This window comes from Marmota monax, unplaced genomic scaffold, assembly GCF_021218885.2.
Source record: "Marmota monax isolate L192 unplaced genomic scaffold, Marmota_monax_Labrador192_F-V1.1 WCK01_AAM20220418_F8-fsc00005, whole genome shotgun sequence".
Classification (NCBI taxonomy): domain Eukaryota; kingdom Metazoa; phylum Chordata; class Mammalia; order Rodentia; family Sciuridae; genus Marmota; species Marmota monax.
The window spans coordinates 32,123,546-32,142,232 of record NW_026692254.1 but is presented as its reverse complement, the minus strand read 5'-3'; the positions used below and the strand labels follow the sequence as shown (position 1 = coordinate 32,142,232).

The 18,687-nt window shown below is 44.3% G+C and overlaps 1 protein-coding gene across 3 annotated transcripts in view; it reads left to right on the top strand.

Annotated features, from left to right (window-relative positions):
• The window catches only part of Cemip (cell migration inducing hyaluronidase 1), a 169,188-nt gene extending 165,563 nt beyond the window's left edge, over nt 1–3,625 (top strand). For all 3 annotated transcript variants that reach the window (XM_046438539.2, XM_046438531.2, XM_058577597.1), the window contains one exon: nt 609–3,625. In XM_046438539.2, the coding sequence (XP_046294495.1) occupies nt 609–736 (128 nt within the window). In that variant the 3' untranslated portion in view covers nt 737–3,625. The remainder of the gene's footprint in view (nt 1–608) is intronic.
• Nucleotides 3,626–18,687: the final 15,062 nt, after the last annotated feature.

The window sequence follows — 18,687 nt, the reverse complement described above, 5'->3', positions numbered from 1 at the left end:
TGCCAGACCAGACCAGGCCATTCTTGAGCGTAGACATGGATTCCTGACTCCTAGTAGAGTCAAGCTTGGAAATGCTAGACAGAGAATGTTACATGGGGTACAGGAGTCTGGAGTTCTACTCTGGGCTGCATGATTTATTTTGTGACCTTGGATACATAGTCCACTTCTAAAGCTACACAAGTGATAAGAGCTGAGGAAGAGCTTTTATAGAAAAATGCCATCACTTGGCAGATTGGAACACTGGGATTCAGGACTTGCTGGTGCTCACAGATCAGCTTGAAGGAAGGCAGGGTTCCTGGAGATTCCTCACTCCCAGTGTATCCTATTTCCTGCTGTGCATGGCTGTCCTATATCTAACAGAGCCTCCACCCTGCTAAGGTGGCAGTGAGGTACAAGTGAGACCTGTGTGCCCCAGATGATCAAAAAACAGGTGCTACCAGTAGCTGGGTCCAGAGCTCTTCTCAGCAGGTTATAGTCAAGTGTGGCAAGGAAGGGAGTGCCCAGTGGTAACAGGACAGGGGAGTAGTGAAAGGGAGCCCTAGGAAGGGGTGGGGTGTGACCCTTCTCTCCTAGTATTTTTGTTCATGTGACTCATCTTTGCTTTCCAGAAAAGATGGCATTTGTTGGCTTCAAAGGCACCTTCCGGCCCATCTGGGTGACTCTGGAGACAGAGGACCACACAGCCAAGATCTTCCAAGTTGTGCCCATCCCTGTGTTGAGGAAGAAGAAACTGTGAGAACAGCTATCACGCTGGTGCCTCCCATGGTAGACTATAATGGCGGGGCAGCAGAGGCAGGATGGGTGGCTTTCCAGCCCCTGTCCAGCAGCTGCCTGGGAGGCTGTGAATCAGCCCTGATGGGCAAGGGAAGGATACTGGATAATCCTGGTGCTGCTACCTGCCCCCACTCAAGCATCTACCTGCAGCCCTCGGGCAGTGTTGGCCAAGGATGGAAGTCTTCTCTTTCCTGCAGCCTCTTGGGTGCTTCTCTCTTATCTGTGCCTCTTTGGTGGGGATGTGGGGACCATATGAGAAGCCCTGGGCTGTGCTGGCAGCTACACTGCACTTTGGCAGAGCCCTGCCCACACAGTAGATATCTGGAAGGTTGCATCACTCATGGATCCCATGGTCACCAGCAGATGCGTTAGGGGACAGAAGTAGGGGAAAGAGCCCCGATCTTAAGCAAATCTTTATTCCTGTAAACGAGGACCAGTCTTCATGGGAATAGGAGCTAGTGTGTCAACAGAGCTCCCCAAGATGGGGCTGGCTACCCCTGGGAAGAAGCGATTCCTGCTTCTGGAGGTGTCCCACTTTCAGGAGATTTGGCACATTGGTACTTGGACGAGGTGACTCTTAAAGGCCAATTCAGTTCTAAGATTCAGGAAGACTGTGGCTTTTCACTTTGTACCCAGAACCCAGCGGTAGATGATTCTTTTCAGCCAGTTCCATGATATGGGGTGGCCTGGGGCACCCAGGATGGAGTGGTGAGAACATACCTTGTGGAGAGGGGCTCAGGGAAGTGAGTCAAGCAGCCACAGGTCTAAGTGCACTCTGATTCCAAACAAAGAAGCCCAAGAGAGGTGAAATGAGGTGATGAAAGTTGAAAGAAGGGAATATTTGCATCTGCTTGGGTGGGTCCAGAAGGCCTCTCACTCCAGGAGGCAGCAGCACTTGCAGAAATGAAGGGCAAAGGCTTTTGCTGGAGAGAGGCAGGCTGGCCTCTGTAGTGTTTCAGAGGTGGAGTCTTCCTGCCGTCACCTGCTGAAGCTGGTTGATGAAGGGTTACTCTTTTCTTTCTGCTACCTGACCCACTTGTGACAGAGAACCATGGTCAGAGGGAGGAATGGTCTGTGCTTGTGATGCCAAGAGCCATGTGGAATTTGGTCCCTAGCCAGCCCCCTGATGACTCCAAGGAAATCATTGGCACTTCCTCCAGGGAACTGAGATGACTCAGGAGACTCTAGAGAGGTCATGTGTCAATAAGCCTGCAACTTCAGAGCTGGAGGACATTGGGAGCCATCTAGTCCAACCCTTTATCTCCCAGCTGGGGAAAATGAAGCTCTAAGATGGGAAAGAACTGCAGACAGGGCAGGACCCCAGGAGCCCACTCCTAGCACTTGTGCCATACCACATTGCCTCCACAACCAGCCAGGACGCCAGTACTCCTGAAGTAGCTTCTGGAAAGGGGACAAATCCCTTGAAAGAAAGAAAATAATCAGAATAGAATGATCTTTAGCTCATAGCTATTTCTTTCCTGCTCCTCTGCACACACAATCCTACCCTACTTCTGGTATTGTGGTCCCTGCAGCCTGCACCTTGCCCCCCCCCTTGCCCGCCAGACCACACTTGGGCACATGGTGGCTGCAGGAACCCTCTTGGTGCTACCTGTTTCTGCAGTTCTGCAGGTGGAGCCCAGTGGATGGCTTCAGGATGTGACAGCGTGTTTCTGGTGAGGCAGGTGGGGGGGTCCGAAGAACTGTTGGCTCCAGCCCAGGGTCTCTCAGCCACTGCTCAAGACCCTGCTCTCCCCCTTTCCCACCTGGGAGAGAACTCAGAGAGCCCCTAGATGAGGGAAACCTTTATCTGTGGTCTATACTTGCTCATGAGACACCAAGGTCTCCCTGGGTCTCACAAACTACCTTTGTCCCATTTCCTGCCCCAATCATTAACTCTTTCCCTCAAAGAGGGCAGGCTTGCTTGACTCTTTCTGCCCAGTTGCATCCATGAGACTTGGTCCCAGAGCCCACTCCCAAGGTTGAGCCAACTGCCAGAGGAATCATTCCTATTAAACTGATCTTCCAGCTGCTGGGAGGTGACAATGGGACCCTGCCTCTTAAGACATGGCTACTCCAAAGGCCAAAATCAAAGGAAGGGCCTCTTCTGGGTGGATGAGTGACAGTAGAGTTAAAATGACCTCATGCCCTTCCTGTCTACAGTTTGGTTGAAATTTCAAACTCTTTCAAGCAAGGGTCTCACACTGTGAACCACTTAGGATAAGATCACTTTCAGGTGGCCAGGAATGTTGAATGTCTTTGGCTCAGTTCATTTAAAAAAATAATCTTTTGGAAAGTTCTCAGAGTTGTATATATGTTCAATAGCACAGGACCTGTACATAAAACTTTCTCTCCTAAACCATTCAGCAAGAGTCAATGTCCAGGAGTTTCCCTGATAGCGCAAATTTCCTTATTGTATAGAAAATTGTTTTTGTTGTTCTGTTTCTAAGTGTTACAATTGATTAAGGCCTTTAAACAAAAAAGCAGTCCTCTGAAATACTTGTCTTTTTCCTGTTGCCGAAATAGCTGGTCCTTTTTCGGGAGATGGATGTATAGTGTGTTCTGTATGTAAACATTTCTTGTAGGTGTCACCATGAACAAAGATATATTTTCTATTTATTTATTACACAAGCATTTCAAGAAGTCACTGTCAGAGTAATGAAGAATTGTCTTAAGTGTCATGTTTGGGATGTCCTTTGGACTGCTTGGAAGAAGTTCCCAGAGCCAAGAGATTAGTTCTGGTTCACAAAACCTTGTTGTACCATGGTAAACACACAAAGGATGTCACCATGTTGTCTGATTATTTTGTTTTCCATTAAAATGGGCCTCATTTAATTCAGTTCTCTAAGAAAAATTTGATGAAATCATCCTGAGTCTGTGTCTCAATTCTATGGCCTTCTTCTCAAGAACTACCTATATATCAAACCCTTACCTTGCTCTCATCCCAAGAGGGCACCTCTAAGAGCAGGTGAAGATGATCCACTGAGATACGTCATTTGTGTGATCAGTCAAGTCCAGAATGTTCTATATCCTCCGTGCTCCTAAGCCATTAGTAGGCTGTTGGTTCTACCCCTCTCCCACTGGGGAAGCCAGGCTGGAGGGGACATTAGAGTGTGGACCAGAGCAGGACATCTCTTCCTCCCAGGCACTATTTGGCCAGAGGTCAAACACAATGTCTGAGAACATGGAAGCTGAGGTGGAAAAATAGGTCCAAATCAAGCAGGGCAGGAGCAGATGGAGGGCACCCCTGGGAAGAGGTGGGAGGGGATCAGGAGTCTGGAGAGGGTCAAGTGTTGGGCAGAGGCTGAAACAGGGTGAGTTAGTCTAGAGCTGTACCATCCACAGCAGCTGCCTACATTTAATTAATTTAAATTAAATACAATTAAGCATCCAGTTCTTCACTAATATCAGCCCCACTGTGGGTGTTCCATAGCCACACATGGCTGGTGCTGCCATATTGTGTGCCAATAGAAAACTTTCCCATCATCATTGAATGTTCTCCTGATCATTTCCAGAGAGCTACTGGGACATACATATATACTGGGATCTTTAAAAGATCTATGCTCCCAATGTGTGCAAATGTGTGTGTGCTTGTGTGCATTCAATCCACTTAGAGGGGCTGGTACCAGGTTGGTTGTATCAAGCTGTCAGTAAACAAATACATCTGGAACACTAGTTTTGGGGATATGATATCAACCATAAAGTGGAGAATACATGACTGCTGCCTTCAAGAAGCTTTACCAGCCCAGGTGCAGTGGAGCATACCTGCAATCCCAGCTACTCAGGAGGCTAAGAGGAGGATCCAAATTTCAGGCCTCTGCCTCCACCACTTAGCAAGGCTCTGTCTCAAAATAAAAAAAGAAAAGGACTGGGGATGCCGCTCAGTGGTAAAGAACCCTGGGTTCAATCCCCAGTATCAAAAACAAACAAACAAACAAAAAAACCCAAAACTTTACCGGGAGATAGAGATCACATCAGTACACATTCAACAATTTTTTTTAACTTTTATCATTATTTCAGGTTTAATAGAGTTTATGCAAACTTGTATTTTAGAACATTTTGCAAAATTCCTAGAGTAGCAAATTTTAGAAAGAGTGGAGAGTGACAGTCTCATCTTCAAGGATTTAATTTCTATGTAGATTCCTTAATTAAGATAGAAGTATCAGTTTGACCAATCCCCTTCATCTCTCAGGAGGCTCAAGCAAGAGGATCACAAGTTAGAGGTCAGCCTCAGCAATTTATCAAGACCCTTTCTCAATTAAGTCTAGGAATGTAATTAAGGGGTAGAGAGCCGCAGGTTCAATTCCCAGTACCAAAGTCAAAAACAAAAGTTTCCTCCTAAACCTATATAAAAAGGTCCATTTGATTAAATATTTTCTTTTTTACATCCATCTTACTATAATTCAGACAAGAGTTCTATTGTCTAAAATAATTCTCCCCATTAATGTGAATTTTTTTACCTCATTTTGCTCCCATCTCAACAAATGTTTTTGATTTGAGCATCAAATTCAGGCATTCTGCACAAAGGGGAATGTGAAATGACCCTCCATGGAGAATATCCAGTGACATGGCCAGTGGGAGACATGCCAAGTTCTTGTTTTGTTTTTGACTTTGGTACTGGGAATTGAACCTGCGGCTCTCTACCCCTTAATTACATTCCTAGACTTAATTGAGAAAGGGTCTTGATAAATTGCTGAGGCTGACCTCTAACTTGTGATCCTCTTGCTTGAGCCTCCTGAGTCACTGGGATTACAGGCATGTGCAGATGTACCTGGCAAATCCTCTATACAGAGAGGAATCACCATCACCTGGAGTGGTCAGGGAAGGTTCATGCTCTGAGGTGGGACAGGAGTCGACCTAAGACTCAGGAATGACCAGGGAAGAAGAATAGACCATTGACCAGGGGTGTGGGCTTGGGGACACATGGGTATAAATTAGGGAGCAATACTAGGGAAGGTATGTCAGTGGGTTGGGCTAGAAAAAGGGCTTGTTTTAGGGACTACTAGATTTGATGATGGGGAATGGTCAGCTGTAAACATGACTGTGTATGAAGACATAGCCCACAAATACCTGCTGATGCAATGGCAAAGGCATCTGGGAGGATGGGCAATGGGACCCTGTAACAAGGTAGACACAGAGCAAAAGAAGCAATACGTAGACAACAGAGGGAAAGAGGTAGGAGCGTTGGGGCACTTCACTGTTTGCTCCTGTGGTAGTTACCAGATGCCCACCAGAGTCACCACAGAAGGCATTAGGTGAGCATCCAGCCCCGCCACATTGAGACAGACTAGAGGAGCTCTACCCAGCCAGCCTGCAAGGACAGGGACGGAGGCCAAAGGGCAGCAGAGGAGCTTTTGCAGAATGAGTAGGAATGAACTAAGTGCAAAAGGGCCAGAGGGACATTCCTAGCTGAGGCAGCAGTGGGGCCTTTGGAGGCAAAGACACTGGACAAGCCACAGGAAGCGGGTGGGGTCCTTCCCAGCAGCCTGGAGGGAAGCACGGTGAGGGTTCACTCAGAGAGAACTTGAGTTGACATTGAAAGGCTAGGAAGGTTAGGGTTAAGAACATCTGCTTCAATTCATTGATATGAAGTCAGAAGCAGGAGCTTAGGGGAATTAAGTTCCCACATCCAACCAGTCTCAGTTGAGCATACAGGTGCCCCTAAGTGATGAATGTCTGCATCTTCATCCTGTCACCCGCCTATCCTCCTGTCCCCAGCTGGGCCCCAGGCACACAAAATTCTCACCACCTCCCACAGCTCAAGGACCTTGGTGTCCCCTCCCAATAGCATACCCTTTCCTTTCTCTCCCCGACATTAGGCTTATGCCTGTCACTCTGCAAGGTTTAGTTCCACACATGGCCTTCTATGACCCACCCCTGTTCCCATGGCACCTTCCTCTTTTCTCCCCCAGGACCCAAGGCTCAGTGTGGTTATATCATGTACCCTGATAATGACTGTCACTCACCCCATCTGCCAGACCATAGTTCTTACAAAGTAGGGGCCAGCAGATCACCCCACATCTGGCAGAACCATGTTCTACAAATGTGTTCAGTCTGTTTAAAGCAGATTGTCTCCTCCCTCCTGCTGCCACAAGTGAAGCCAGGACCCTGATGGCTGCCCTGTGACCCACCCCAGTCCTTACCATGGGGGTACTTAGGGAAGTTGGGCAGGTTTTCCCCCAGTGGCAGGGAAAGGAGGAAGATATGGGAGGAGAGGCACCTGGAAGAGAACCCACATCTTCAGGGCTGCACTGGGATAAGGAAGGGTTGGGAAGAAAGTGGGGTGATAGACTGAGGGAGGAAAGGCTCACTGTTCCTCACAGAAAACACTGAGCATCAAACACAATAGAGAAAATTCATGAAGTAGGTATGGTAGTGCATGCCTGTAATCCTCAGCTTGGAAGGCTGAGGCAGGAGAATTGCAAATTCAAGCAATTTAATGAGACTCTGTCTCAAAATAAAAACAAGAAAGGGCTGGGGATGTGGCTCAGTGGTTAAGCATCCCTGGGTTCAAGCCCCAGTATCAAAACAAACAAACAGCTTTTTTCTTCTTTTTTTAAAATATTTTTTTTTTTATTTCATGATAGACCTTTATTACTTTCTATTTGTTTATATGCAGTGCTGAGAATCAAACCCAGTGCCTCACACATGCTAGGCAAGCATTCTACCATTGAGCTACAACCCCAGCCCCCAAACAAACAACTTTTAAACCAGAATACAATAAGACTGGTACAAAGAATGAGTAGGCAGAGAAAGAGGTTGTGTTAAATTCTCCATCTTCATGGGGGATGTGTTATGTTGTTCTAGACATTGACAGGTTTGTAATTATAGGTTTAAGAATGAAAACAAAAACTAATGATGATAATTAATTCCATTTAAAATAAGATATCTCCTTTCCAAGCCACTGCAGAAGATAAAAGCAAACAAAATATAGTCTTTTTTTAGAGAGTAGAAAGGTTACCACAAGAAAACATAAAAATGAGTCGGTGGCATGTGGGTAGTGAGTTAGCAGAAAGGAGTTCAACCACTGCAGTCACAATAATACAAAAACAGTTTCTTTACCAAAAAATCAAGCCTCTATGATTCAGTTGAGAACATAAAATTACATTATTTGTAGCCTACAGGCCTATTACTATGAACACTGATGACTTGAGTGTCATCAGGTTTTAGAGACTAATTTTTCTCTTTTAAGGATTAAATACTGGGTGCATAGTATGTGCTGGGTGCATGGTATGTGCCTTCCTAGCAACTCAGGAGGCTGAGGCATAAGGATCTCAAGTTAGAGGCCAGCCCCACTAATTTAACAAGACCCTGTCTCAAAATAAAAAATTAAAAAGGCTGGGCATGTAGCTCAGTGGTAAAGCACCCTAGGTTCAATTGTTCAATCCTTAGGACCCCCACCCCCTAAAAAAAAAGGAGATGAGGGGCTAGGGTCCTAATATCCCAATATTCCCTTCAAGGTCACACTCCTAATGACCTAACTTCCTCCCACTAGGCCCCACTTCTTACAGGTTCCACCACCTCCCAATAGTGCCACAGGCTGGTGACCAAACCTTTAGCACATGGGCCCTTGGAGGAGATTCAAGATCCAGACTGTAGCACAGACACACCCAGAAACATATTTGACCAAATGCCTGGGCACTCTGTGGCCCAGTCAAGTTGACACATAAAATTAACCATTACAGACAGCCTCTTTTCTTTTCGGTTTCCCCAAATTACATGAACATCAGGAAGTTATTTGTAGCAGTATTTTGCTGAGAATTTTGGAATATGGCACAACAGGACATTAGTCATCGTTGCCATTGCCAAAAGTTCCTCCACCCTCCTATGCCCCCATACAAACACCTTAAGCTGCTTTTGAAACATCCCAATTCTCCTCTTCTTAGCAATCATTGCATTGCTGCTTTCTCCCACCAATAAAAATTTTTGCCTCAGTCATTTCTTTATGTATCCAAACACTCATCCATCTAAACAAAGAATTATCTTCACTGGTCACTCACCCTTTAGCAGTCCAAAGAATCTACAGAGGCCTTGTAATTGTCACCTCCCAATGTGATGAAGTTGTCAGCAATACTGTCCTTGCCAAGGACCTCAGAATGTCAGTACATGGAATGTTAAGGACACCAGATGACAACTGCTCCCTCATTCTGAATAAGAGCTGCTAGCCACATCCTAGAAGGACAGAAGGACTTGGTTTAGAAGGGAATATCCTGGGCTCTATCACCTAATTCCAACAAAGGAAGGAGAAGCCTCGAATCACAGGAGGGGAGAGGCCCTGAAGGAAATGCAGAAGAGTAAAATGAATGTGCTATGGCTTTCCTCTCTTCCTAGGGCTGTATCTCAATAACCAACTGAGAGGCTCCAAGGGACCTCCCCTAGGGGTTTTGCAGAAAGAAGGAATTGACATGTAACATCGAGCTGGATTATTACTGAGCTCCCCAAACTCACAGGCCACCCCACACTGTCATCTGGGTATGAGAGTTCTATGGATAGCCTGTCATGGCTGCTTGCTATTTGTGAGGGCAGAGGCAGAAAGTTCTTCTCATCTAGGGGTGACCAAAGTAAACAGAGGTTGAAGTTATCCACAGAGCTTGGGAGGATGAAGGGCATCCTCTGGGTAAATGCACTTCCATTTTTTTTTTTTTTTTAATACTGGGCATTAAATCCAGGGGTACTTTACCCCTGAGTCATTTCCCTATCCATTTTTATTTTGCCAAGTTTCCCAGGCTGGTCTCGACTTTGTGATCCTCCTGCCTCAGCCTCCTAAGCACCCAGCTCACTTCCACCTTTTGGCTGGGCAGGATGCACGAGGCTTCCCATGAGCCGAGCACAGCTCCTGTGTGAGCACAATTGAAGGGGCCCTGTCTCAGATGGCTGCAAGCCCAGGTGAAGGGATTCCTGATAGAAAAAGACTTATAATAAGTCCTTACAAAAACAGACAGTAAAGGAGGAAGGGGTTTATCAGTATTCAACTAGAAAATGTATGAGATGACTAAGCAAAATATGGTCTCATTTGAAGAGCTATTATACTTCACTGAAATAATACTTACAAAGGATTTGAATAAACAAACTGCTCTTTTTCAGAGCACTTGCAGGGGCTCAGATCTGGAAGTCACAGAATATTATAGACTAAAAAAGACCTTAAAGCCCAATGGCCTAACATTCCCCACATCAGTGTTTGCACTGTGCATGCAAGCATCTCAGCTATAGCCAAGGACAAACTCCTGTCCTTGTGGTGCCACTGCCTGGCTCTCCAGGCCACCCACCCTGTATTCACTCATGCCTGCTGCAATCTCAGTTTAGTGGCCACCTGCTCTGGGAAGTTTTTCTCTAGCCTCCCTAGGAAAATGCCTCTGTTAGAAGCTTAGCACTTCTCATAGCTGTCGTTGTATACACATTTGTGTGTTTAGCTAATTCAGTCCTGTTCTCCATAGCCCACTGTCTCTCTGCCCAGAGGCTTTGTACCTCTTGCCCCTTTGGTTTTGTTTGGTTTTGGTATTGGGGATTGAACCCAGTGGTGCTCTACCTTTTTATTTTTTATTTGGAGAAAAGGTCTCCAAAGTTATCTAGTCTGGTCTGGGACTTGCTATCTTCCTGCTTTAGCCTCCCAAGTGGCTAGGATTACAGGTATGGATCACCATAGGCAACCTTGCTTTTATGTCTCAAAAGCACAAAGAACTGGCTTAAAGTACCAGAATCCTCCCTGGTGGGTTGTTCCCTGAGTAAATTCCTTTGGGCAATGCTGGCCTATTCTAGCTGAGGCCCAGAGGGATGACACATTCTGGTTCAGAGGGGTAATAAATTGAAATATGTAAGAGGTTGGAACCAAAGACCCAAAACTCAATCCTTACCATGCAGGAGTTCTAACAGAACAAAGATCTCAGGAGATTTGCAAGGAAGGTTCTGTCTCAGGGAAATCAGGGCCTTCCTTTGTATTGGAGTATGGGTCCCTCTTGCCCTGTTTCTTCCAAGATGTGAATTCCAGGTCTGGTAGCACTTGTCACCCTTGTTTATGGAAAGGGAAGGCTCCAGAACATGAAGTATAGCACTCAAAGTCATCCTACTTCAGGCAGAGGTGGGAGACAAGGATCAAAGAGGTCTCCTGTTTCCAGGCCCATCACTGGAGCCCTCACTCCCCACAGGAAGAATGCAGACTGGTTGAAGCAGCAGATGCAAAACAGACCAGATGTCCTGGGATTCCTGACATTCCACCAGCTATAGACCTCCTTGCTCAGTACTACCCCACTTAGGGTCCAGTCATTGGCTCTGAAACTCCATCTTGGAAACTTCAGCACAATTCTTCAGAAAAACATCTTGCTTTAAATTTGCCAGGAATTATGTGCTAAGACTTCAAACTCCTCCTGGGCTATTGACTCTGAGTTTGACAGAAAGTTCAGCTTTAAGTGGACTCAACAAGGCCTATGGAGAATTTGCCAAGAGGTCCTGGCAACAAACTCAGATTTCCCCACACTGGACCAAGTGGAAAGGGCTATCCAGTTTCTTGCTTTTGACACTTGGGTGGGACCTCTTGAAATCTGCCCACCGGAAATTTCATTGTCTCAGCAAACAACACAGTCTGCAGACTCCTGCAACCCATCCTGGATGCTGGCAACCCTGCTCCATGGTCTGCCTGTCAGGATAAGGCTGTCTCCCCTGACAGGGATGTCCCCAGTCATGCAAGCACTTGAGGGTAGAGCACATCAGTGGTAGAATTGGGAATGGCAGGTATTTATGTCCAAAAGGAAGTGGCCAGGTCTGTTTTTATATGCACTATGCTGGGCAGGTGGCTGTTATTCTGGAAAATCTCTGGCCCATGTAGACTTCCATCCCAGCCCCGACCTTGGGGGTGTTGTGCTACAATAAAAAGAATACTGCCACTCCAGAGAATAGCCCAGAGGGGACACCAACCTGCCTCTGCCTAGCTCTGACCTTGACAAGGCTTAACCTGAGTCTGTTTATTCATCTGCAACATAAAACACACACACAAAATTATAAGTAATACATGACAATAATAAGTGCTTCACATCATACACCTCTATAAGGTGGAAAATTCTTTTAGTGCCTACAGTCCTAGGCACTTAAGTAACTTGCCCAGGATGATACAGTGAATAAAGCCCCAGAACTGCTCTCATGGGCTTCATATTATATGTTAACTGACACCAACCTTGTGGGGTTTATAGCAAGGAAAGGAAGGATGTGGAGACCTATGTACAGTAGTAACGTGCACAGTTAGGTAAGGGTGTCTAGTGCCTGACAAAGTAGGTGCATTACACAGTGAATGACACTGAGGGTCTTCTAATGCATAGTCAGTAAATGTAAGGAGGATAGGAACTTGCCTCCCCTGCTCATCTTTATCCCTATGACCCAAACAATTCCTGGAATTTATTGGCATTCAGACCTTAACTGGGGAGTTCTCATGCCACCGGGCAGGTGGTTCTTGCAAAGAGGTCCACAGGATGTAAGCTGCTCTCTTCCAAGGCACTCAGGAGATGGGCAGGGGTGTGGGAGGTATAAACTTTGGAGCTGGACTACCTGGTTTAAACTCTGGTTCTGTCACTTCCTTACAGTGGGACTTTGGGAAAAATACTTAACTTCTCTGAACCTTGGTTTCCCTGTGTGTAAAACAGAGATGATAATACAGTATCGATTACAGGGTTGCTGTGTGGATGGAATATGTTTGAATAACACACAGGATTAGATAAGACTTTAGGCTTCAAAGAAATTCAGTGATAGAGGTGTAGACAGATATTCATATATTTTGCCAATGCATTTGAGCAACATGTTAATTAAAATAATAGCTGAAGAATTCTCACCCAAGGAGCAGTGGAGAAATCAGCAGTGATGGGAAAGCCAAGCAGCACTGTGGGTCTCTGCTGCCCTCTAGTGGGAACATCCCTTAATTTTCAAATTGACTTGCCTTTATGGGAAGAAAATGAACACTGAGTGATGGCTTTGGAGAAGGATTGTAACCAAGTCACCTTCCCAAGCTGTGCCTTGTTTTTTTGGATTATAGAGAGAACTCAAAACTCCACTTCACTTGATAGGGATCTTACGAACATTCTCTGGCTGTGGGGTCACAATCAAGTCCCCTCCCCTTTCAGATCCGAGAACTAGAGGTACCAACACTTCCACTGCAGGGCAGGTGTGAGGCTCACTTGCAGTAGATGAAGGCAAGCATGTGTAAACACTGAAGTCTAAAACATGTGCACTGTTATGATTACCATCAACTTCTCTCCTCCCCAGCTCCAACTTCTTGTATAGCCAACTCAGCTGTTCTTTGGAACTTTTTCTTTCAGAGATTTTGTCAAAGAAAACCAGAGTCTGACAGTAGTTAGTCACAAAAATGGGTTTTTAATCAGTAATGAGTGCAATAAAGGAAAAGATACCTCAGTGCAGAACTGGGCTCAATTCCAAATACTGCAGGGACAGTAGGAATTGATAGCCAAGGGTGGGGTCAGTGGATGAAAAATGACTAAGAGGAAACATCAGGGATGACAGGGATTCTGGATAAACAAATTTTACAGGATTCTTGCAGAAGGCAGGCCAAGATGATCAGACATCACCAGGCGGGTAGAATACTTAATCAGAGATCAAGTTCTTGATAAATTGACTTGACAGCATTCTTGCTAAAGCTAACCTAGCCAAAGACAGACTGAAGGTTGGGGGCTGGTGGGCTTAAAGGAGCCTGAACAGAATCTGGTCAAGGAGGGGATTTCTCTCAGCTTCAATCCTACAGGGTTCTGTGACAAGTTTAGGTGAGCTGGACCTTTATGCTGGAAAGGACACTGGCTCTGAGCTCTGGCCTCCCCAACACGTCTCAAGACAACTCACAGCTTTGCCATGGGAAAGCATTTGCCATCAGATTTCACAGCCAAGTTAATCTTTATATCTGATTTTTTTTTTTTAAAAAAGCACACACATTGTGAAGCACTGGAAAGGCTATGACCCCTCCTTAAAACCTTTAGCCAGAGCCCTCTCACTGCCAGTCTTTCAACAATCCTTAAGCTATTTCTACTAGGACGTGAATGCTGCACTTCAGTCAATGGTCTGAAAGGAAATCTGGTGAAATAAAAACTGTATGAGTAGCTAGGACGGTGCATTAGTAGAGGGAATTTGTTCTTTTTTCAAGAAAACTTTTAACATTACTGTGATGGTGCTAATTTAATAAAAATCAAGATTTCAGCTTTTATCCTAAAAGTAAGAACCTGGGAATTCAGGGAACTTCAACTTTTATTTTTATTTTTGTAGTACTGGGGATTTAACTCATTAATGCTGTATAACTGAGTCACATCCCCAGCCCTATTTTGTATTTTATTTAGAGATAGGGTCTCACTGAGTTGCTTAGTGCCTTGCTTTTGCTGAGGCTGGCTTTGACTTTACCATTCTCCTATCTCAGCCTCCTGAGCTGCTGGGATTACTGGTGTGCACCATTGCACCTGGCATGTATGTATGTGTGTGTGTGTGTGTGTGTGTATATATATATATATATATATATATATTTTTTTTTTTTTTTTTTTTTTTTTGAGACAGTGTCTTGCTAAGCTGCCCAGGCTGTGCTTGTGATCCTCCTGTCTCAGTGTCCTAAGAGTTGCTGGCAATACTGGAGTAGAATTAAAACATTGGTGTTTTTTTTTTTTGAGGCTGGCCTCAAAACTTGCCATCTGGTGGGCACAGTGGTCCACTCCTGTAATCCCAGCAGTTGGGAGGCTGAGGCAGGAAGATTGCAAGTTCAAAGCTAGCCTCAGCAAAAGCAAGGTGCTAAGCAACTCAGTGAGACCCTGTCTCTAAATAAAATACAAAAATAGGGCAGGGGCTGTGGCTTAATAGTCTAGTGCTCCTGAGTTCAATCCCTGGTACCCCCCCCCCCAAACAAAACAAAACAAAAAAACTTGTCATCCTCCTGCCTCAGCCTCCCAAATTGTTGGCATGTGCCACTGCATCTGGATGGAATTCAAAGTTTTAAACATAAAAACCTAAGAATCAACCAAAGATTACTGGTTTAGGATAGATCAACCCTGTCCCTCCTTGCCTCTTCTCACAGCCTCACCCTAAATCCAGTTTGTTGGATTTGGTCTTTATTTAAAATGCTCATCTTCTGTTCATTATGTTTTTTGATTTTTAAAATATTGCATTAAAATATTATTTGTCTTGATTACTGAGTTTTGTGACCCTTAAGTTGTGTGCCTAAGGTGCCAGGTGTGGTGCATGCTTTTAATCCCAGCTGATACAAGAGGATCCCAAGTTCAAGGCCAAACTGGGCAACTTAGTGAGACCCTGTATCAAAATAAAATAAAATAAAAAGGGCTAAGGATGTGGCTTAGTAGTTGAGCACTTGCCCAGCATGCTTGAGGTCCTGGGTTCAATCCCTAGTACCACTGGGAAAAAAGACTGTGGCAAGTGCTGTGCTTCCCACGCCCAAGTCTGCCCTGATGCAAGCCACATTCTGCATGGCAAAAGTAGAGATGCTTACTACAGAGAGATGAGTGAAGCAAAAAACACCCCAGCCTTCCCCTCTGTGAGGGGAGTGAAGGATTTAAGAAGGATCCAAGGTAGAAGTTGGGTTGGCACTTTCTAAAATCTTGGCAATCAACGTTCTTGGGATCAGTTACTGCTCCCTCCCCAACATGGAGAAAGAACCTGAATGCATTCTAAAAGTATAGGAGGCAAGAGGCTATAACTTCTCAAGGTATAGGAGGCTAAAGACTATACTATCTCTCACAGCATCCGGTCTGAACTCCTCTCTCTTTCTTGTTCAGTTATGAGAAAGCAACGTTCAGCACCCAGGAAAGGAAACAATGCTCAGAGAAGGAGGGAGGAGAGTCACGGAGCACTCAACAAAAACACCTATGTGGATCAAGCTCTGAGAAAAGTCATGCCTACTAAGCAGTAACAGAGGAAAAAAAAAAAAAAAAAAGATGTGGCATCTAGCCAAGCATTTTGGAACTAGAAAGCAACAACAAAAGAATATAGGATGCATATATAAATAAATAGTCTCTTGTGGCAAAAATACATAAATCAAAGTCATTTTTTAATTATAGAACAAAAACTTGAATTACAAAAAAAAAAAAACTAGCTCAAAGATGAGTCAAAAATTAAATGGGATTTGGAAAAAAAATCATTTCAGAGTTAAGTAAACAAATTGGTACCCAAAATGCCAACACAAAACTAAAACTAATAATAGAAAATACATCTTTTCAAACTAATGAGAAAGAAAAAAAAATAGTTGAATCAATTAGAACTGATCTATCATGTTCTGGGAGGATTAAAAGAAATAATTCAGAAAAATTGACATGAAGGTAATTCCTAGCAAAATTACTGAATTTTAAGAAAGCAGAGAAATTTCCAGAATCTGATAGAAAGAGGAAAGACAAGGGTGGCCTCAGACCTCTCCAATGGAACAGTGTCTGAAGTGCTGGCGAAAAAAGCAAAACCCAGAAATGTGAAACTCTCCACATTGTTCTTCAAAGAATAAAGATGGACATAATGGTTACAGAAGGTGACAAGATATAGACCTCATCAGTGTACAAGTAACACTGTTAAACAAAAACCAGGGAGACAGGAGGAAGTTCATGAATTCCCTCACCTTGACTAGTAGTTAATATATATATTAACTATATTTAATATATAAATTAATATATATTTAAAATATATATTAAAGAAAGAAAAAGACATTTGACATTATAAAGGAAACTATCAAATATATTAAACACTACAGTATAAACATCAAAAACCAGACGGCCTGAGGATGAAGAAAGATGGAAGGATATGTACACTGTAACAAATTGTCATGTTCCTGGTTGTTATTCTAAAGATATCATCCAAATGTATTCTATCAACAGATATTACAACATGAAGAGGAAGACAACTTGTTAAAAACATGACGGTTTTGCTATGTGCAGTGGTGCACGCCTGGATCCCAGCAACTCTGGCAGCTAAGGCAGGAGGACTGCAAGTTTGAGATCAGCTTTGGAAACTTAGCAAGACCTTATCTCAAAATAAAAAAGGGCAGGGGATGTAGCTCAGTGGCAGAGCACTCCTGGGTTCAATCCCCAGTACCCCACTTCCATAAAAAGCAACTTTCTTTGTTCTTCATTCTGCAGACTGGTTAAAGCTTTGCAGGACAGTTCATCTTGCTCCCCCTGGGTGTTAGCTGGGGAAGACTGGGGCTTAAAATATTGAAATTTCACTCATGTCTGTGCTTACACTGGAAAGACTCACACAGCTGGGGCTGAAACAGGTGGCTCCAGGGTATTGACCTGTGGACTCAGAATGGTGCCTCTCCCGTATGGTGGCTAGAGAATAGACAAAACATGGTTTTTAAACTTATAAAATTGTTTGGATGTGATGTCCAGAGCTGGCAAGGGCAGATCTACTACTGGTGAGACTATACTGACAAAACCACTTGGGAAAGCAGTTTGGCAACATATACCCAAAATGCTAAAATTTTGTTTGGTTTGATTATTCCACCGTTAGGAATTTACTTTTCAGATATAAACAAAAGTTCACAAAAATATTGTACACAAAAATGTTCACCACATATAAGGAGCAGTGACACACACCTGTAATTCCAGAGACTCGGGAGGCTGAGACAGGACAACCTCGTTCAAAGCCAGCCTCAGTAACAGCAAAGCACCAAGCAACTCAGTGAGACCCTGTCTAGAAATATAATACAAAATAGGGCTGGGGATGTGGCTCGGTGGTTGAGTGCCCAAAGTCCAATCCCCTGTACTTTAAAAAAAAAAAAAAAAAAGTTCACCACAGTATTGACTATACTAGCCAGACACTGAAAATCTGAGTGTCCCTCAGCAGGAACTGTGCAGGTGAGTGGTGATCACACCTCACTAACACCCTGCTTACTTGAGCCACTACAGACTATGCCTTGAACTACGAAAATGCCTAACTTATGCCTTATTCCCATTGGTGCCTCTTCTAATCAGTGCACTCAGTACAAACTGCATAAAATCCTTCAGGGCATCCCAAATTCCTAGAGGACACTGTGTGCCCCTTACTCCTCAAGCCCAATCCTGCACTATGTCCCAACCTCTGATGTTTCTAAAGTCCCCTTTTCTGCTACTTCTGGACACAAGGCAGATTCTTCTGCCTATTTTCCTCTTTTCTTTCTCCTGCCCTCAGCAGGGCCTCTCTGACCATCCCAACAAAGTAAAATGTGCCCATCTTGCTCTTAGCACTCTTTTACTTCATACTTCCAGCAGTTACCATTTTACTTTGTCTATTATTAATATTCGTTTTAATCTAGCAAATTACTGAGTTCCATGATAGCAGGGGCTGTGCCTACCCTGTCCTTGGCACCTAGTATTGTCTGCGTATAAGTCATGCTTAATAAACCTGGCAGAAGTGGCTTTTGTACACAGCATGGGAAGCAGTGGGATACAGCTGTACATTCTGATTGAAAAGGCTTCTGTGTGGAGGGCAGTGTGAAGCCTCTGTTCACCCTTTTTCAATTAAAGTAACTGTCTTATCAACATATGGACCATTATGGCTATATATTATAAAAATCTAACAAACTGTCCTAAGTAAAAACAGGAAAAAAAAAAAAAAAACAAAAACTAGGGAAAGGGATTGTTTCAGACCTGGCTGGAGTTAGAAACTTAGATAATAGGGTATGGCTCTGTGTCCACCTCTGCAGGATGACTATGCTGACTCTATACTCAAATATCAAGAGGGCTGCAGCTGCTCCAGTCTCACATCTTAACTTCAAATGAGTGAAAAACAAATTTTCCTGAGGGTACTCAAGCAAACTCGATTGGGATTAACTCTGACTGGGACTAATGCCAAGGCTTAGATCACACAGGTTTGGGGAAAGCGGCAGGGGGAATGACCTGGAGGTTAAGTGACTGCAGGACAACTGTGTCTCCACCACTGAGAACTAAGAAGGCAGAAGGTGTGGTTCATTAG